Source organism: Polyodon spathula, chromosome 9 (genome assembly GCF_017654505.1).
Source record: "Polyodon spathula isolate WHYD16114869_AA chromosome 9, ASM1765450v1, whole genome shotgun sequence".
NCBI classification, from domain to species: Eukaryota; Metazoa; Chordata; class Actinopteri; order Acipenseriformes; family Polyodontidae; genus Polyodon; species Polyodon spathula.
This window is the reverse complement of record NC_054542.1, coordinates 26,012,111-26,034,329: the sequence shown is the minus strand read 5'-3', so window position 1 is coordinate 26,034,329 and position 22,219 is coordinate 26,012,111. Positions and strand designations below refer to the sequence as shown.

At 37.0% G+C, this 22,219-nt stretch overlaps 1 protein-coding gene across 10 annotated transcripts in view; it reads left to right on the top strand.

Moving 5' to 3' along the window:
- dmd (dystrophin) overlaps positions 1 to 22,219 on the top strand; it is a 728,160-nt gene that overhangs the window by 483,924 nt on the left and 222,017 nt on the right. For all 10 annotated transcript variants that reach the window (XM_041259003.1, XM_041259005.1, XM_041259010.1 and 7 more), the window contains 3 exons: positions 3,627 to 3,802; positions 12,486 to 12,633; positions 13,602 to 13,748. In XM_041259003.1, the coding sequence (XP_041114937.1) occupies positions 3,627 to 3,802; positions 12,486 to 12,633; positions 13,602 to 13,748 (471 nt within the window). The remainder of the gene's footprint in view (positions 1 to 3,626; positions 3,803 to 12,485; positions 12,634 to 13,601; positions 13,749 to 22,219) is intronic.

The following is a 22,219-nucleotide window of genomic DNA, read 5'->3' as shown; positions in this document are numbered from 1 at the left end:
AAGCCTTCTGCTCCTTTCTTTAAGGTTGACATTTTGGAAATAGCAGCAGGTTCTTCATTAAACTGTCAGCACATATAATAAGGAATGTGGTGCTTTGTGAGGTAACGAGGGAGATAGGTGTGCAAGACCAAAGGCAGCAGAAGAAAGTGAAATGCCTTGCACAGCAGTGCTCTGAGACTGAAAAGAACTGTTCACTGAATTACAGTACTTCACTACACAGTAGTGAAAACACCTTAGTACAATTTAAGTAATAATAATAATAATAATAAGTCTTGGGACGCATAACTCCAGTCGCGGTTAACTACCTTACACTATTTACAGCAAATGTTTCAAAATGCCAGCTAATGTTTACTAAGCATGTATTTACTTCCAGTACTTCAGTGCAATTTGACAGTTTGAAAATATCTGTTTACATGTAATTTGAAATTAGCCAAAGCTCACATCTGTCTCTTTTCAATTGTAATGTTTAACTGGTGGGAAGGATAACTAACGATTGCACAAAAGCAAACTCTTTTTAAAGACTTCTTCCTGGTTAGATTGTAAAATGCAACAGTTTTTTTCAGTATTAAATAAAGTGCTTGACATACACCTGTGTTTGTGAAAGCCTGTGTTAATAGTACATCAAGGAATTCATGGTGGCAATCACATAAGCTGTGATACAGTATAAATAAGGAGAAAACTCAAAGGTTAAGCCAATCTTTATATTGTAGGCTGTTTTTTGTATAATAAAAGAAGGAGGCGTGATGAATCAAATAATTGTTCACAACTTTTGAGTATTTCAAAATAGAAAAATAATATCCTGTTTGATTTTTTTCCATATTGAGTGTATTTATACACTGTTAAAAAGAATGCATGTAAATATAAGCAAACTTGCATCTACTGTTCCTTTTACGTAAAGATATGCTATCAGAAAAAAGGGGACTTAACTTTACTGACTGAAATTAATTTAATACACCGCTCTGAGATACCTGTGCTGTGTGACTGAGGCGTGGGCACTGTGAGCTGTCTGACAGTGAGTGACAGTGAGTGACAGTAGTTAATAATAAGCTATACACCCTTCGTGAGTTGCAGCCAGGATGCAGGAAAAGTGGTTGTATTAATTAAATACAAATACCAAAATAAAATGTTGCTCCAGCCCTACTGCACCTTTGATCAAATTGCAAACATTACATAAGACTTTCTTATACACGTACAATTTTAATGATCTGTTACACTTTGCAATGCTTTTACTGTGGTGAAACATTTACTGTGTTTTTAGCCACTCAGCATTAGCAGGAGAAGCCATAAAAAAACGAGACCGCTTGCCAAAGGGATTGCAGAGGTTAAAGAATTATTCAGAGATACACTTCAGTCAGTTTCCATGAATGTAACTCATGTTCAATCTTGGGATTGTTGTCAAACTGGGTGACTGTGATGTGCCTTTTAAGTGGGCTGACACGCTGATTATTTCACAGGCTCCAGATAAGTAAGAAACTGCTGCCTGAGTAGTCATGCGGAAAAAGAAAGTCGACCTTGTTAGTTCTACCTTTCAATCTTTGTACTTATTACCAGTTAGAGAAGACTGGAGATATTTTGTAAGATCTTGCTGCCAGTATTTACACTGTCTACAAGACACAGCTCCTTTGCATAGCCATATTAATTGTGTTTTAAACCACACCGCAACAATTCCGATCAATAACCTGCAGCCTGCCCAGAGTGTCCCTAGGAGATACAATATGTTGCTTCTAAAGCCTTCTGTCAGACACACTTGCCTCAGTACTTATGCTGAGATTTGCCCAGTTGACATCTACAACAAATTCAAGTTGGCAATAAAAAACCCTACGTATTCCAGCTAGCTTATTTAAACTGGCCTAGCATAGTCTCAGGGGTATTTTCTGTGCCACATTTAGGTATGTCTCTAACACCAAGGTGTTCCCTTGTCAGCTAGCAAGTTTTGTGAAGCACTTGGTGAGCCTTACCCATGAAGTATTGCTGGTACTGCTGTATTTTTTTTTTTTATGAAGAAAAACTGATCTGTCTTGTGAACTGAAAAAGGTTAAACAATCAGTAAACGATGAAGTCTGCAGCAAAGTCTTGCCATCTAAGACTGTGCCTCGTGAAACAGTTTTATGAGAGTCTATAAGTACAAATAGAGGTACTACTGTACATATTGTAGGTGTTTTATATTCCTTTTGTTGCATAGCATGCATGTTTCTTGCATTGGCCTTTGTTATCCCCCCAAAGCAAATATCTTTGTGGTGCAATGTTCATCTCATCCTTGCTTTCAGAAGGTCTCCGCAGCATATGCTTTTGTGAGTCCAGCCCCTGACTGCTATGAAAGATTCCCTTCACGTGAGAAACTTTATTCAGTGAGAAAAAACATTTGGCTCTGAAAAGAGACAAGCAGTCTGACAGGTACACTCTAGGCCCTGAGCTAAGCCCTTCTGCCTGTAGGTCCTGTATGTGTTTGTAAAGTCTGTGTCATTTTGATCTACAAATGGTTACCTAGGAGCAGGAACTCATCCTGTGCTCAACAAAAATATGAGGCATGGCATCAGCCAACCCTGCACTTGTCTATGCATAATGTATATTCACAGTTTGATGTTCCTGAAACTGTTCAAGACTGTTGTTGGGTTATTTAACAACAGCCTAGAATATTTTTATGATAAACTTATTCATAAAAAAACATTTGGAAATAGCATTCTTTAAATAACTCATGAGCAAAAGCTTTGTGAAATATTAAGCACACTATCTGCAAGAGCATGTTTTAAAAGAGTCATACTGTATATAGATCGTCGCTTTAAAAAAATATTCTACTGTAGTACAGTATCAATGTTTCTTTCAAGTGCGTGATTTGTAGGTTAGAACAGAAAAGATATTGCTTACAAGAAATGACTCACAGCACTTCCTCCTGGGTGCACTGCAATGAAATGATGTAGAATAGTAATATTCTTATTATAATACCTGTCAGCATGAATACTTAACACAAACCTTTTTTTCTAGATTGATAGGTAATATGCAACCCCTAACCTTTAGACATTTTAACATAACCAAATTATAAAAGAGATTATTAAGTAAAAATGTATTTGCAGTATGCAAATCACCCTGCATCCACCATAGCAAGGTCAGTACAAATTAATAGTATACAGTAGTTAGCAGGGTTCTTGTGCTAGCACACAAAAACAGTATCCCTGCTCAAGGGAACACCCTGGGCCTAGCTGGGGCAATGATCTAATGGTAACTAAGCTTTATTAGCAATAGCAGTGTTATCACTGGTTCCTTTTTTTCTGCTAAAGATTATGTGTTATCTCAACAGTCAGGTCCACGCTTCAATTTGGAATATGCAGATTTTTCAAGGACAATGCTACAGCTTCCTGATACCGTATACCTACGTAATGTGCTATAATTCATTTTCACTCCTTTGGTCTAGCTGAAATCGAGTGATGTAAAGTATATGCAGCAGTTGTATTTTAAATATTTTTCATGACCTGAATTACTGTAAATACATAAAAAGATTCTCAACACAGTAAAAGGGGGACCAATAGTAATATAAATAAGGCAAATAAGATATTAAATTAGAAGTATTGGTTAGCAACCCTTAACTGAAGTGGAGGGATTGATTGCATTCAAAGCGTGTTGTCTTGCAGGAGCTTCAGGATGGCATCAGAAGTCAGCAGGCGGTTGTCACTGCACTGAATTCGACCGGGGAGGAGATCATCCAGCAGACATCTGCCGACGAAGCCGGCATCTTCAAGAAGAAACTCGCCAGTGTCAACGCTCGGTGGCAGGAGGTCTGCCGGCTGGTGACTGAGAGAAGAAGGAGGTAAAAAACCTGAGGAGAGACAGAAGGCTAAACCTGTCATTTTGCTAAGTGCGTCGAAAATAAATCTGTCACTTAAGAAAATGTCCAGGCATTTATCATAGCATATTGGTACACGTCTGCCATTTGGTTAAATGATGGATTTTGTTACATGCTTGAAACAAGTGGAATATTTGTTTCTTGTTTTACAAATACAAACCTATTTTCATTAGGTGTAAAAATAAGAAACCCTGATATCACCTCAAATGAATAAAATGGCATGTCAAGATTGCTTGGGGAAAAGGAAAGCGTTTCCAAGCGTGCAGTCAGTTGATGTGAAGCAGGTGGGCTGTCACAATCTGTTATCAGAAGCCTTATGATCAATTTTCAACTTGTCTTCTGTCAGATGTAATAGCCACAAGCTTAGTGGGAGAAATCACATGGGTTAAAAAAAAGGCTGCAGAACTCTGCAACTTTATTTATTATTTTTAATAGCCTGCAGACATTTTTGGATAGCCGTGTGTCAGTCTACCGCAGGAGGGATTGTGACATAGTGAAATATGAAATATAAATGAAATATCTCAGCACATGTGAAAATAGTACCCTAGGCAAAAATGTTTTAATGAACCTTTGTTAATGTTTGACATTGGTAAGCACAGAAGTCACTTTATAGGTATTTAATACCAGTGTGATAACATAAAGAGTAGGTTATTATGGTTTAATGACAGCACTTTTTTAAACCAGCATTCGATAATTAATTTAACCTTTACGCCCACGATGAGAGTCCTTGTCATTTTATAGTGACTCCCAATGTACCTTAGAGATCTTGACGTGCATTAGATTGCTTAAATAAATAAATGAAATACTAGTGTGTGATCAACTAGGCACAAAAAATGTGTTGTTTTTTTAATCACAGTGGGTCTCATTTTTATATTTTTTAGTGTAATTGCATTGTTACTGAAACTGGAAGAATCAATGCTAACACAAGTTACGAAAATCTTCCCAGGTTTCTGAAATCCTATCCAAAATTCAATGCTGAAGGGTTTCTTATAGGTGGTACCCATGTACTGTTATTTGGTTGTAAATACTCAATCAAATACTCTCAGACTTTTTACTCGGGCATGCAAACAGTATGCAGTGAACTTGTTTAATTCTGTTGTGTTAACTTGCCCCTAAGGAATTTTTTCACAATATTAAGACTTGTTCCACATTATACCACCTTGCATATGTTAGTTTCTTGGTTATTTCATTACATGTTGTACCACTGTCCTCACAACCCTTGTGCAGTTGAATAAACTTAAAAAATATTTTTGGAACTGAGAGTACTGCAGATTTTACAAGTGAAAAGAAAGTATTACCCACCCCCACCCCTACCCCCAAAAAAAAAGAAATGCTAAAGTGAATGCAACAATAGGATACTCCTTCAAAATGTTTTGCTTCCAGGAGGCTATTGGGCCTTGCCAGCTCAAGTAAGCCAAGTTCAAGGAAGGTATTTCCTCCATTTGAGGTTGATGACAACTAAACCTCATGTCACTGAGAAAATGTGTCTGAAGGCCGAAAAAATAATTAGTTCTCCATGTAAGAGGTGACCAAGATAAAGTAAAGTAAAGGTTAAGTAACACCCACTGATCCACTTCAGCTGGAATGACCGTATTACGTCATCGCTGGAATATGAAGCAGATATGAGATCACCTCAGTATGGTCTCCCTCTTTATTCAGCTGTATGACTAAACAATGAATAGTGCCTCTATATAGCAAAATACAGTACTTTCAAGATGTCTTAACGGTGAGTTAACCAAATCAGTAGATTAGCCAATGATGAAATATTGAAGGAGCACTGTATATGATCACTACTGGTTATGTTTCTCCAAGTTGTTGTTTAAATTCGGTTTACTGTGCCTTTTTCGAACCTGATCGCATTGTATTGGCTAAATCTGATTTGTGGGCTGTCAGAAATCTTCTGGCTCACATTTGGAAGCTTTCTGTCTGTGCTTTGCTTGGAAGGCAGGCCACAGATTTGATTTTGCTTGCATTGGCCTGCTGAGGCATCATTAACGTCATAATGATAAATGAAGCTTTGTTTTAGTAGCCTGTATTAAAATATAAAATATCAACCCACTGAGTACATAAGAAAGATACTGTAAATACTATTTACAGCTGTTGATGTTAATCATATTTCATAAAATGAGCTGTGTGGATTGACCACATCAGCCACACAGATGCTACAGTGGGAAAACAATTGCTTATAAAGTTTAATCCTTTTTAAAGTCTGAGAATAATTTAGTTTGCCAGATAAAGTGTACAGTTTGTATCAGAGAACAGTATGGAACTTTGCAGTGGGCCTGGCTTTACCAAGGAACCAGTGTAGCCTTGCTGTCAAGGTGTTTGTCTAATCATGTAACTATACTTGTTACTTTTCGATTGTAATCAGTAAAGCCTGTTGAACATCAAATTCCCCAAAATGAAATGAATTTACATAAATGTCAGTAAAACCACTCACTATTTTTTATTTTCTTCCCAAAAATAATATTTTAAAATTCATATCTTTTCTGTGTATCTTTCATACTAGCTGTCTGTCCAGTCTCCATTCTGTCAGTCATCTCAGCGGTCCCTTAGTAGGCTACTGTTGTTTTACTGTCAGTCATTTCATCCTGTTCTGACAGATCTCATTGACTGAAGCAGTGCTAGAATGTGCTCATTCATTTAAATGACTGCAAATCATCAAGACTTGCACTGACTGTGCACTTTCATTTGCCAGCTATAACGTCTGTCATTCAAAGCACCTACTTTGAAATTAGCAGGTTAAGGTGTAGGTAAGCTTTTGCTATAGGTATACGGTGACAGTTACTAGTTTGATTTGAAAATGGGACGCAAGAGGAAAACATTTAATCAGTATTCCGCACAATACCCCAACCAATGGCTGAAGTCTCCGCAGCAGGACAAAGCCTGCCTTGCCTTCCACTGACTCTAAGACTGGCTGTGAGAGGGGTGGAGCTCAGACTCCCAATAATAAGTGCAAGTTAGTTCTGTTCAACTATCTAATGTTTTTTTTTTTTTTTCTGTGCATATTATTTGTACTCGGAAATTTATGCTATAAGAGTCTGTGTAATACACTTTTATAGTTTTCTACAGTTTATTTGAGACAAATTTAAAAAAATTGTGTAGGATATTTATCTTTACAAGGTATAGCTCCGATGTGACCAAATGTAATTTCAATTAGAATGTTGCTAAATGAGATGGTTTCTCAATGGCATAAAAAGGTCTTTTTTTAAGCATAAAGGTTGATTTCATGGGTTCTCTGCTTGAATTGAAAAATAAAGAGTGAAAAATAAATGTTGATATTAATGATAGATTTGGCAAAAAAATAAAAATTGAATAGTAGCAAGCCTACCTATAACCAAGTTTCATTTTGTTACTAACGTAATGTATGTATTTTTATTGACTGTTTTACTTTATGGATAAACACAGCTATTGTTTACTGTATTTTTTTTTTTTTTTAAAGTCTGTATGCAGCTAGAAAATACATTAATTTTTATAATTTTGTATTTACATACAGCTATACAAATTAAGTGCCATGCTATTCTGATTAACTAACAATATGGCTGAGAGGAGTTTATTGAATGACACGGCAACAGTGCCGAGAAAAAGTTTGTGAACCCCAATGATAATTATGGAAATTCCATAGTTTTACCATGAATTGAATCTAACCTCCTTGAATCAAAACCAGTCTTTTCTTAAATCTCCAATAGGGTTTATATTAACCAATTCCATGTCTTTTGAAACAAAATGATGTATGAATTAGACAAACAATGAGTAATTAAGATTCAGCATATGTGAAAAAGTAAGTAAACCCTGGTTTTATCAGCTCAATTAAGGGGATATATAGAATCGGGTGTTTAAATAACTGGGGAGATCTTCAGGGGTGAGTTTGGGTGCCCTACCCTATATAAAAATCAGAAACCATACAGGTGTGGGGAAACACATTATGCCACGATCAAAAGAAATCTCTGAGGACCTCAGAAAAAAACAGTTATTGATGCTCATCAGTGTAGAAAGGGTTACAATACCATTTCTAAGGATTTGGGGTTCCACCAATCCACTGTCAGACAGTCATAGTCACTCTACCCAGGAGTGGTCATCCTGCCAAAATCTCTCCAAGAACAAACCAGAAAATCATCAAGGAAGTCACAAAGAACCCCAGAGTAACATCCGAAGATCTGCAGGCCACTCTCATCTTGGCTAATTTCAGTGTTCATGACTCAACTATCAGCAAAAGACTGAACAGGAGTGGTGTTCATGATAGGATAGCCAGGAGGAAACCACTACTCTCTAAAAAGGACTTCTGGAACAATGTTCTCTGGACAGACAAGTCAAAGTTAGAACTTTTTGGCCTCAATGAGAAATGTTATATTTGGTGAAAACCAAACACTGTGTTTGAACAGAAGAACCTCATCCCAACTGTCAAGCATGGTGGTGGGAGTATGATGGTTTGGGGCTGCTTTGCTGCCTCAGGACCTGGACGGCTTGCCATCATTGACAGCAACCATGAATTCTAATTTGTATCAGAAGATTCTAGAGAAGAATGTCAGGCCATCTGCCCATGAGCTGAAGCTGAACCGAAAGTGGGTCATGCAACAAGACAATGATCCTAAACATACAAGCAGATCTACAAAAGGATGGCTGCTGAAGAAGAAATTCTGCATTTTAGAATAGCCTAGTCAAAGTCTGGAATAAACCCCATCCAAATGTTGTGGCAGGACCTGAAGTGAGCTGTCCATGCAAGGAAGCCCTCAAATGTCATCGAGTTGAAGCAGTTCTGTAAGGAGGAATGGGCCAAAATTCCTCAAAACCGATGTAAGAGAATGACCAACAGTTACAGGAAATGCTTAGTTGAAGTCATTGCTGCTCAAGGGGGTGCCACCAGTTACTGAATTTAAAGGTTCACATACTTTTTCACACATGGATATCGAATGTTGAATCATTTGTGGATAAATAAATGTTGAAAAAAGTATCATGTTTTTGTGTCATTTGTTTAATCGGGTTATCTTTATTATTAGGACTTAGATTAAGATCTAATAACATTTTAGGTTTGAAATATGTGAAATATGTGAAAATCCTAAGGGGTTCACAAACTTTTTCTCGCACTGTATATGATGTTAGGGAGCAATTGTAGTTTAAAAAAAAAGAAAAAAAAAAGAAAAAATGTCATTTGCAGCATTGTATATGCAGAGCAGGCCACTAAAGTCAGAAGCGAGACTGATATTAAACAGCTGTAACATTTACATTGATAGAGTAGATTGATAATATTGCTTTGCAAAACTGTGGAAATTAATTTTGTAACAATATTCATCATCCTTGCACAGTAGCACCATAGTCCTGTAGAGCTTTTAGGTGTTGCCCTGGCTTTGCTGGATGCATTTTTCAAGCTCTAGAGCTCCCCTTCCCCTCATCCCTCATTCACGGCCAAGTGATGAACTGCATTATCAAGAATCAGAGTTGGCATTTTTTTTAAAGGTGTTATTACTTAAATTTGCCATGTGTGTCTGCAGCTAGTTACAGTTACGTTTTCACTGCCAACTGCACTGTATTGGTCCCATTGAAGATTTACCCATCATTCACTGTAGCTCCCAGTGCGTGTGTGTGTGTGTGTGTGTGTGAGAGAGAGAGTGTGTATGGGGGGGGGGGGGGGGGGGGGGGTAAGAGGAAATTGAATAAAATGCTGTGATTGGCACTTCTGGGACATGGAAAAGCACCAAGCTCCCAAACTTTTTTCAAGTGCTGTAAATGCTCCTACAGTATTATGTTAATTGTACATCGTTATTTTTCATCCCTTGCCCCTGTCAACAGTTCATCTTTGATTTCTCATTTACTGAATTGTCATAAAACAAAAAAAACTTTACATGGCACTTTCAAAGTAATCCATATCCAAGCGAATACAAACTGAAGCTTGCTTATGTTTGTTGTTTCAATAGGCATGATAGAAAAACAAATTACAATTTTGAATGTTTTTAAGCACCTTTTGCAACACAACCTGATACACTATCATTAACATTTCACTTGTTTCGTCATGTGATAGATATTTGAAGTTACTTTGCCGTAGCCACTGTTTTTTCTCAGGGACATCTTCACCCCTTAACTTAAGCAATCTCAAAAAATTGGATCTGTGATCAGTATGACCACGTATAGCTGAGCCTTGCTGGGCAAGATACATCAGTTATGTGAATTCTTTTTTTAACACCAGGTGTGAAACCTTTTTCTTGGCTTCACTTTTCATTGCAAATACATTTTGCATGCTTGATATTGTGCTAGACGCTTCCTGGTGGCAGTCAGATTTTTCATGCTTATGAAACCTTTCTAAAGCATAATGGCTTTCATCAAATCTATTGTCAATAAATGCCGATTCAACTGTATTAAACCCCTACCTTTTGCATTTTTTTTTCTTTCTTGTCACCCTGCTTGAGACACTTGAAAGTAGAAACTCGTTTTTGTAGTTTTTGCTTCGCTGGAACTGCTGGGTTTTTCCTCATCGTTCAGCTCACCAGCTGTTGTTCTCAATAGGCATATTAGTAAAATTATTTACAGATCTGGGGGTTCTGTATTTTCAGTGTCTTTTTTTGATATTTAACTTGTTTTCTTAATGTTCCAAATTATGAACTGATCCATTACACAATTACTGTACTTTACTCTCCTAAGATAAATTGGCGGGCATTGCACAGAGACCTACATTATGAAAACAGGGGTGTTGAGTTCACGCAGGGAATTAAGGTTGACCAATATATGAATTTAAGTTACATTTGTATTACATTTTAACTGCTGTTTTACAATCAAAGTATGTACAAGCAAATATAATGTAATATCATAAAACTGTTCTTGATTGTATTTGTTACAGCAATGTTTTCTGTGACAACAAAGTCTTCACACTGAACAACACCCCTCATAGGAAATTGAATAGTCTGGGTTCTCTGCACGTCACCACCAACTTGTTATGGGAGAGGAGTAATAAAAAATGACCATTCACAGAACCATAAGTTAATTTCCCTCACAGTCAGGTAACACTGACTCCTCTCTTGAGCTTCCATGCAAGCTGTGGGGCGAGCATGCAGTAAGAGGTTTTACTACTGCATGACATGTGCTGGTTTTTTTTTCCCCCAGTGTAAACATTTTTTGCACATCCTCAGGGTGTTCAGCAGCACCTGCGTCAATACATTTTGGGGGTTCTAAAGCACCCACAGCACACACAGAGCTGGCATCTATAGGTGGGAGGTGTCTATGACTAAGGGTGAGCATCTCAAGTACAGCTATGGCCAAAGGTTTTGTATCACCCTATAGAATTAACTAAGTTTGCTTCATAAAATCGAATGAAACTGGCTGAATAATGTTTCGTTAACATATTGAGTTACATACTGTTTTCTAGTTTTCCATAAACCTAACATGAAATACTGTACTACTGTTATGGCTTCTGGTAGACTTTTGCAATATAATTTTGTAGTTTTTTTGATTACATTATGTTAAATAAAATATCTAAATTACGGTCATTTTTTTTTTTTTTTTCATTATGTCTTAATCCTAAAATCTGAAGAACTCTTATGGCCATAGCTGTATACTTGAAAAACCTGAATGGATTCCAACTCAACTGAATAAATTCTAAACTGACACCTGGTACAACACCTATTATTTTTAAACGATAGAGCCTGTTATTATCATGATTAAAATTATTATTATTGCAAACATATTTATTTATTGTGGTCTTACTCTTTCTTATTAAAATTAATCTGGACATGTACAATTGTTGAATAGTCCGTTAAGTATTGAGTCGGACTAGAAACTTGTTGTTGGAGGCGGGACTGGACAGGGTTGGCAGTTTGACTGGCTGGTTTTGAGGGAGGGTGTTGTTTGGATCCAGCCAATGACAGAAGTGTGGACCAATTGTGTCTTCCTGTTGATTTGCTGTCCAGTAGCTGTGAATTGAGCCTTGATTACGGTGTCCTGTGACAGACATGATTTCCCTTGTCTCTAGACTAGCATCAGAAAGTATGTTTAAGTAGCTTTTTATATTATCAGATTGGTTGTAGATTAGAATGTTAAGGAAAAAGCCGGTTAAAATTTAATTCACAGTTAAGCACATCAACATTCCAGCGGGCATCTATGCAAAATAGAAGCCCGCTAGATTTGAAAGCTGATTGGCTGTTCCCTTTCAATCATTTTCTAAATTTATATAGAAGGCTTCTTAATGCACTCAACTTCTACACTCTTTCTTGAAGATACCATCATGTTTGGGGTATTCTACCAAACCCCATGGTATGTTTTATAGAATACTATTAACTGAATATACTATGCACTTCATATGTAACATTTTATAAAACTCACAGTAATTCCCTTAAAATCTGTAAAAGTTGCAAAATACAGTATATAATGAAATGTATGGTATTAGAGTTACTAAAAATAAACTTTATTGTAACTACAGAATACATGGTCTGCAATGTTATTCTGCACCCCATGACAGTCTTTTAAAGAAGAGCAAGGATATCAGGCCTCCATATTTTTAATATAAACATATGCATTACCTTAATCTTTTTTTATGAGGACAGAACTGTCCTGAATAAAAAAATCTTTAAATAGTGGACATGTTGACATTCACCGCAAGGTGTTGGGATTATTTATTTATTTATTTATTTTCCATAATGTGGTTTTTTCTTTATTTCTCCAGGTTGGAGGAAGAAGAAAATATCCTGTCCGAATTCCAGGAAGATCTGAATGAATTTATCTGTTGGCTCGAAGAGGCTGAGAGCATTGCAGCAATCCAACTGGAACCTGGAAATGAACTGCAGTTGAAAGAGTGCTTGGAGAAAGTCAAGGTAAACACAACAGCTCTTTCGCTGCCTTGTACATACTTAAGTGGTGATGGAAATGGTCTGATTTTCTGTGCTGCTAGGATGAAATAGTTACTTGAAAAACCCTAGAGAGGGAATCAACCAATAAGCCAAAGTTTTGTTGTTTTTTTTTAATCAACAATGTCCTGCATCAGTGTAATACAGTTGAGCCACCATTTTAAAGTAGATGAAAAGGAGGAAATGTCTTTCCCAGCCCATTAATTGTAACCTGAAGAGACCAGAATATTTCAGAATCCTCATGCAGCATGGCAGTGAAACTTGCCAAATGCCAGATAATGAATTGTGTTTTTTAGCAGGTGGTTGTGTGGTGTGTGTGTGTGTGTGTGTGTGTGTGTGTGTGTGTGTGTGTGTGTGTGTGTGTGTGTGAATTGAACGAGGTTTGATTTCTCTCACCTTCTCTAAAGGTGGACAGTTTTATACCTACTCGACAATCTGGAAAAACTGCTAAGAGGACCACACAGTCTTTTTGTTGGCCTTTTCAGAGCAACTAAGTTGATGTATTAATGTAGACATCACTGTATTAGTAATTAATATGACATCAAACCCATGGAAATGGTTTGTTCATACTTTAGTGTTTCTCCTTTGAGAAGGTGATTATGCAAGCACTGACATCCAGTGTATTGGAATTTGAGATTTATTGCCAGTTATATCAGTACTTATGCATATATTGGTGGTCATTGAAATCATGTCACTAAAACCATGTACACTGTTGAAAAGTTAATCAAATGCAAGATGACTTCCCAAGGGTCCAAACTCCCCATAGAAGCCAGGCAATAGCCTCCAGCAGCAAAAATAGCATAATGCTGCAAGGTGTCAGAAGTGAATTATCAAGAGTGACATCATTTAGTCAGTTATGCTTGAAAAAAAGAATGACCCTGAGGTTTTAAGACAAGAATGTCTGCAATGTATTCTCTTGTTTTGTATTTTTCCAGTTAAGAGTGGAAGAACTACCTCCACGTGAAAGAATATTAAAACAGCTGAATGAGAGTGGAGAGCTAGCACTTGAGAGGAAGCTTAACCCTGAAGAACACAAGAAACTTGAGATTGACCTGAAACAGGCCAATCATCACTGGGCACAGGTATTGAGCAATATATTCATCAAGAAAAATTGTGAAGCACCCTACGATATAATAATACAGGTTTAGGTATAACAATTTGGAACTTATTAAGAATGCCCACATCAGTCACAGAACTGCTTTAGTTAAAGCATTTTGCAGGTTTTTAAATGTTTGCAGAAGCATTGTAAAGATAGATTTATCTGTGCCTGAATGACTGAAATAAATAATGTTCCAACCTTTCTTATTCAACAACTAATAACAATTTAATTATTGTGCCATGGAAAAAATATGTATTTATTTTTGTAACCTGCGTTTAAAGGAAAATATGCAGTGTATCTGGGCCTACTGTAAACAGTAAAAGTATGCTGTCCCATCTGCTCTCCCTTTTTGGCACTGGAGATGGCACCAGCTCCTTTGCTTGCCTCCAGGGACAGCCGCTCCTCCCCTTTTTTCCTCTTCGGGGCAGGTGGCTGGGGTTGGATTTCTCCCCGGAGGAGCCATTCCTCGCCATGCACATCTCACCCGGATAGTAGGTCTCTGTCCAAAGGGAGTCTTCATAGGGGCACACATCCTGGAGGTGCCCATACTCCAGTCAGGCTGCGCACCACAGAGCCCCTCCTTCCTTTAACCAGTGCTGCTGCTCCTCCACACTTTCTTCCTCCATTTTCTTTTTTCAGTTTTTTTTTTTTTTTCAAACAGACCTACAGTTCTGTCTCTGGGTCTCCAGGGGCCACTATCATGCTCTGACACCACAGTGTGGTCAGGTAGCATTTGCAATGAGACTCAGAGACCAGAAAGCTGCAGTTTAAGTGCTCTTTAAATGCTCCACCCCCCCACCCCACCCCCTCCAACACACACACACACAGATTACACTGGTGTCTCAAATGTGTTGTTCAGTTTCTATTTACTAGGCAAGACAAAAATAAATAAATAAATAAGGAACAAACAGCCCACACCCAAATCCCCCAGAGTCACACTTTGTTTCCAATATGAATCACATCTGAAGTCTGCATTAAACAAAGCTTTCGGTATTGCTCCGAAGCTAGCATTAAGTACGCCATTTTGTTATTTGACAGCAGCTCGTCTCTTGTGGTTAAAGTAAACATTCTCTCAAGGTTTAGTAACACTTTAACAGATGAGGATATAAGAGTTGCACCTCATGTTGACTAGGCAAACAAGATAAGGTAATAACAAGGCAAACTGGATTATTTTCTGTTCAGAATCTCTGTATTGGTGCTAGCCACACTAACTGAGGAGAACAAATGTCAAATTGGAGTGGCATAATTAAAATGTCAGTTCAATCTTTTCTGTAGTCACAGCCATCCCTTGCCCTACAGCAAAACAATTAAAAGAAATCTAGTCAGATAAAAGGTCTTCTGCTTAATCTTTTGTCAGCCCTTTTAGCCTTGTAGATCTCATTATAATGACCTTGGAGGAAGGCATATAAAGGATATCTTTTCTATTACAATTTGGAACTGACATATTTCAGGGTTTCTTATTTCTGCTGCCTTGGTGTGCCTCAGAATCGTTCATTTTAATTGGAGGCAGAAGGAAGATGAGCCATGGTATTTCAAAGTGATGGCCTGTGAACTTGAGGGCACTTTTATGATTAAAATGACTTAATACTGCAAGGATGTCAGCAGTTGAGTGAGAATAATTAGTAGTCCTAATACTTCAAATATGAAATTAGTTAAAAGTCTTTTTAATAAACTGTAAAATAAATAAATAAATAAATAAATAATGACCGTGCATTTTATAGTTATTATAGCTAATGCTAATTGTTTTATATGCCATATTCTTCTCTTTTGTTACGTGTTTTATATAAATTAACCAACTAATATTTCTGTATCACTTTATAATGTCAAAGCTCCACCCCTAAATTTGTAAAGTTTCCTCTACTGTTTTTCACATTTCCATATTTAACCAGATATTTAGCACTTTTTCATATATTACCATATTACTGCAATTTGGTGCCACCCTCGTATTAAAGACGCCCTCGTATTGATGCCACAGTCGTATATCAGCTTTACAATAGAGGCAGCCCTCGATTAAATGTCGCTATCAATAAAGAAACATTAAGGTATTTTTTTACTCCCTCTACAAAAAAAAAACACACACAGTAAACAAATAAGCATGCAACACTAACGTCCCCGAAAGACGGGAGCCTCCTTCTAGCACATGCGTTACAAACTAGTGTGCACACACATACTGTAGTAAGCACATTTTACCTTATGGTAGTACAGTTCTGAAACAAAATCCAATATAAACTACGTACAGAACAGCAGTCCTTCTGAAGTTCTTATAGGTTGTTGTTTTGTTTTTAGTTAAATTGTAATTCCCGTAATCAATCCCATACAACTAAAAACAATGTGTTTACTGATTCAACGGTGCTTTATTGGCATGACTTACAATAGCATGTGTTGCACAAAACTATTACTATCTATGAGAAGATTTAGTTTCGGTTTCTCTTGTAGAGAAATGACAAACAAGCAAGTTACGGTGAGAAAAAAAATAACCAAGTAGTATATTGAGTTTTTACAGAAATCAAGTTGATATTCTGAGGTAATTTTTGGTGCAGAAAAACATCTACGTCACACTATTGAATTTAACTGCCACACCAGCATTGTCCTGCCCCTTAACAACCAATACACACTCCTGATTGGCTGGTTACAGTACTCCCCTGACCTTCCAACTCCCACCTAATCAGCTGTCGGTAACTGTCACCGATAAATGTTCTGTAGTCAAAGTAGGTTAGCCACACACACTGCTACATACAGGTAGGCTACTATATTACAGAAAATAAGCAACCACGATACTTCTAAAATGTCATAAATCATGTAATAAAATACTGCAGCATTTGAAAATCATAGTATTATTAATAAAGGTCGCCCCGTATAATGGCCACCCTCTTTTAAGCGCCGCAGTCATTTTGATCAATTTAAAATAAACGCAGCGGCGCAAAATTGAAGTAGTATGGTGTATGATTATTATTACATACAGGACATATAGAAAATTATTTGAAAAGTGAAGGGGAAAACTGCATTATTCCTTGGCCACATTCAGACCATGCCCCAAAACTGAAGATCAGTTTCCTGAGAAAGAACATCTCAGCTGTTCCATACATTGTTTTAAATAATTTACTCAGCAAGTGCTATAAGGCCTCCTTGTAAAATGAGGCAACACTCCAGCTCATCAAGTATTTAAACAAGTATAAAAAATACAGAGCATCAAAAGAAACGTATCACTATTATAACACATTTCTTTAAAAAAAAAATTAGGTCTATAAAGATGGACATTGACTAAATGTATTTGGTGTCTTTTTTATCACTCGATCATTCATCCTTGACCATGACATGCATGAGTGACTATGACTGAAGCATATGCACTTAATCACCTAATTAGTGAGACAGTTGACAGAACACTGGATAGGGAGTGATTTCAGCTGTTGAATTGCAAGCTTGAATAAAAGCAATAAAGAAAATCACAGAAAAAAAAACAAAAACATGTTGTGCCACGTCTGTCAAGAGAGCAGCGCCTTCATGCAATCGACATTTTGGAGACTGGACTAGGGCAGTGTACTGTGGCTCGCCTGATTGGGTGTTCACAGCCTGCAATTTCAAACCTGCTGGGACGGTATAACCGGACATGATTTTTTGATCACATCTAGTGAATTTTATCCAAGTATAAGTGATAAGCTTATTTTGATGCTCAAATATAAATGATAAGTTTATTTTGATGCTCAGTATACATACATACGATGAGCGAGAAGTGGTACTCAACTCTGGCCCTCAAGATATGTTCCAGTCCTGGTCTTTGTGTCAGCCAGGTCCTAAATTAGTTAATTGCCTCTTAGCGCTTTAATTAAGTACATTTTAGACCCTGCTTGGAGTAAAAACCTGGACTGGATTAGATCTTGATGGCGAGAGTTGAGTGCCACTGCACTAGACCCATATCCGAGAATCCCAACTTATATTTAAATACTGTAAGCTCCCATACTGGCAACTCGAAATATAAAAATATCAGATTTAATTGCTAATCTTAATATAAATATAAACACATGTTGGCACATTTCAAATTCTAACTACATATTTCTCTTCAAGAATATCTATTTCTATATTTCCAATTTCAAATTGGCACACTTTAATACATTTTTCCATGTAGGCTTAACACCCCCCCCCCCCCCCCCCCCAAACACACACACACACACACACACACACACACACACTTCCAAACAAATTATCCTTCCTCGCTTACTCTACAAAAACAAATGATCCTTCCTGACCACCAGGGCAGGCAAGAGGAATTGCTAAAAGTTTACCACCTGGTGATTCAGAGCACTTGCAGGGAATATGAGAAGTTCATTGGGTCTCAGTGATGAATTCACTGCTTGTCATATACAACATGCCTGGGCACACCAGAGCTCTATAATGGTTTCTCACCTTTTATTGTGCAGTAAATGGATTGATAGATTAGGCCAAGGGGGCCAGTGAACCATGGAATCAAAGGTTTTCTGCGAGGAGTTTATTACTGTTTAATGTTATTCCTGGTTTGATGTCAACCAAGAGAGATGAGGTAGATTATCAGAGTGTAGGCTTGGTGCCTGAATCGGCATTCGCCTCATTTGTCCACCTTACTCTTTAAGTCACCAGCCCTATGGATGATGAAGGAGTTATTACAGGAGTCTGATAGAGACATTATAAAACAAGAATTTACCATCGTGAAACCCTACTTATTTTTTCCCAGGTGGCTAAAGTTGCGGGATGTGAGATTTATTTTGTTGTTGTTTTTTTTGTTTGTTTGATGTCTTTTTTAAAGTTTACACAGCATTAGTCAGAACACACCAGAACACTTTTATAGGAAAATAAAAGTTCACCTTGAATAATAATGATAACCAGGTGGGTTTTGCCTAACATGGTAATTCTCGACAATGTGTTCTCAAATGACTATTCCCATAGATCAAATAATAGCCAATGAGTGAATGTTTTCAATGTTTCTTGGAAAGCCATTTTATAATGATCTGCAATTGTTTGTGTTTATTTCCTCAACATTATGCAGTTTTCAGATCCATCCAAGAAGCTATGTAAGAAACAAGCTGACAGGTCACTTTTAAAAAGAAAAAGAGGACACTTTTAAAATTAAAGCTTGAATCCGACGGGACTTCCAAACCTCTGTTCAATGCAAGAACTATTAAAAAGAGCTCTGGGACAATATAGCCTTTTATTATGCAAAATCACATTTCCTCAACCAATCAAAAGAAGGACAAGCATAGCTAATTGGTATTTTGTTCCATAAGAAGCAAACAGACTTTTCTATTGTGTAGACAAAGCCATTATTATTGATATCTGAAGAACAAAAAAAAAGTACTTAAAGATCCATGGCATTCATCTCTAAAATGTGTCACATGCACCCTGCAAGCAAGATTTTAAAGCGTAATGATTATCAGATAAGTACACCAGAGTATTGCTTGTTACTAGAACAAATGGATTGCTTGTGATGTATGAAGAAAGCTGTGTGAGAGTGGTGACCAGGATAAAAGTGTACAGTGGTGTTCAGGAAAGGTATTGACTTTCGGTCTTCTTGGCTTGGCTGAACAAGTGCGGCGAGTGACAGATGGGTCTACTGAGGGTGCACGGTATCAAAGTCACAGCAAGATCACAGTTCACATTCTACAGCCTCTTCCAGGAAGTGCAATTATCATTGTAACACAGGAATCAAAACAGTTGTTCAAAGCTGCTTCACAGTACAGCTATTATATATTACTGCAATAATAATAATAATAATAATAATAATAATAATAATGATATCACTACTGCATAATTTCACAGATATAAAAAATTACATCAAAAGCTATCTTACATTTTTACATAGACAACTGCTTGTGTTGGACTGTATTTGTTTGTGTGAATCGAAATTGTTATAAAACAAATTTTGTCAACCTGAAGACCCAATCCACACCTTAAGTGCTTTTAATTATTGTGGCTGACTGAAAAATGACTAGGCATCAGAGTCGTAATTAAGTAGGTCAGATTGCTTGTTAACTAATATGTGTTTACAAAAAAGATTTTTCCTTCAATCAGAAATTAAATGGCAATCATGTAATACAGTGTAATGCTCTATAAACTTTTCAATCTGTCTAAAATTTTAGGGTTTGAAAGCAATATACATCACGCAAAACAATATTAGTGGTGTGTTTTAGGAGTCCGATGGCTGGGTTTCCATGCAGCTTAGAATCTTCAAATTCTCTCTCCATTGTCCTGAGAATGTGCCGTAGCACACACATACCATGCACATTGCTCACACGATAGGAAGTGTGCAGCCAGACTATTGTATGGCTTAACAGATTGGGTGAATCGCCCTCTCGCGCTAAAAACCCGTGCCAATTTACCGAACTTTTAGGGGGTTTTTTTGCATGGAAGTCCGAAATCTGTACGTTGTTATCAAGAGGCTTCACCAGTGGAGAGCCCGTTTGTCGTGTAACCTTATGCAACTTTCTACTACCTAACTAAAGGCCGTAGCAAGCAATTCTTTGTTAATAAACGAGATCTGCTGGAAGTAGCACTGGCAAGTTTTCTTTTTTGACGAAATAGAAAAAATAATACAGTATGAAGGGTTTAGAGGCCTCTTCATTCATTTGTATTATGTTACACCATTTATTCAACCTATCAAATTATTGTTTTTCCTTGCTATTTTATTATTTATTTATTCAGTGGCCTAATGAGGCAGGCTGCACTTGCGTTCTCCAACACAACTTAAAAACTTTATGGAAACCCAGTTTAAGAAAACTGCATAATATCAGTAGTCGCCCAATGTCAAGTTGGAACGCAGACATTTAAATATATGCTCCCATATTTTAATATTAATTAGGCTGTTTGGATTTGGAAGGAGAATTTCTCTCCCTAAAATAAAACTACAAGGAAACCCAAATTACCTGACAGGCCCTACCAAAATAGCATTAGAAAACAGTGAGACTGATTTTTAATTTTCCATGGAAACCTTTCCAATGTGTAACAGTCAATTGTGATACAGTGATACTAAAAATGTGGCCTCAGCCATAAGGACTCTCAGCTTTTTCTTTTCTTTTCTGTGCGCCAAGAGGACTTTTCTGCCCTTGTGACATATTTTTTTGTTTGGTTTGACTTTTGTGCTACACAAATCTCATCGAGCGCCTGTTGCTCTCTGTACTCTTAACTCACCTCACCTGTGGGCTGTAAGTGTGGCTGCTAGATAGCCTAATGCACAGATAGTGCTCATTGTGACCCTCATTATCATGATTGTGGCTCATTAGTTTGTCATGTTAGTAATTTGCATTGCTCTTAAGCTAAATAATTGCCAGGCTGCTAGGCAATTAGCATTTTGCAGCCGCAATTGTTTGCACCGCACCAATCTTAACATCAGCCCCACTGTCTACTTGTAAGAAAGGTTGGTTTAAGTCTTCACTGACTATGTAGGCTATGCCTTGCTGCAAAGGTTCTTAGTCACTCGGTCAGCTGACACACTTTAAACATAAACAAATAAATAAAAAAGAATACAGACTGTACCATTTTTGTTTCGAGACACAAAGAATAAAATAAAATGTGTTCTCCCAGCTCAGGAACTCCGTACAAAATAGCCAGTCTCTTGTTTATTCACTGTAGGCTTTTTAAAAGCCGAACAATAGACACAGAGTGCAAAAGAAGTACAGTAATACCTGTGAACTTATGAAAACACAAGAACCAGAGGTCTCCTCCTTCTGACTTACTGCACAACTTTCTCTGAACAAATCTATATAATAATATAATAATTCTTATGTACAAAAAATGATACTTTATTCTTAATTTATAGCCATTAGAATCTGATATAGCCTACATCAACATCGTAAAGTAAACAATTTCACAAGTTTTGTATGTGGAAAATAATAAATAAATAAAGTTGAAGTTTATGTTAAGATTGGCGATCTAATAATAATTCTTACATATACAATAAATTTTACTTTATTTTTAACATATAGCCATTAGAATCTGATATAGCCTATATCAACATCACAAAGTAGACATTTTCACAAGTTGGATGGGGAAAATAATAATATTTAAATGAAGTTGAAGTTTATGTTAAGATTGGCCATCTAAATAATCCAGAGGCAGAAGATTTTACTCAAGAGTGTCCCGGCAAAATCGAGAGACTTCACAGGAATGCATACAAGAATGTGGGACATAACGTGATCATTTTATCACAATATTTATTAATAATGTACATGGGAGGTTGCTGGCTATATAATCGCATCACTTTATACATATTTTCATCAAACAGTAAGAGATCATTATAATGATAGGATCATGCCCTTAACCTCTGCACCTCTCTTTTCCTGACAGACGCTCGAGTCCCAGTGATTTTTTTTACTAGAATAAGAGGATGCTGCTAAATGGATGGTACTGCTTCCTTATTTAATTTAACTTTTTTAACTGCAACCATCTTGCACGTCATTGCATTGGTAAAGTGGGTGCTGCAGATGCAGC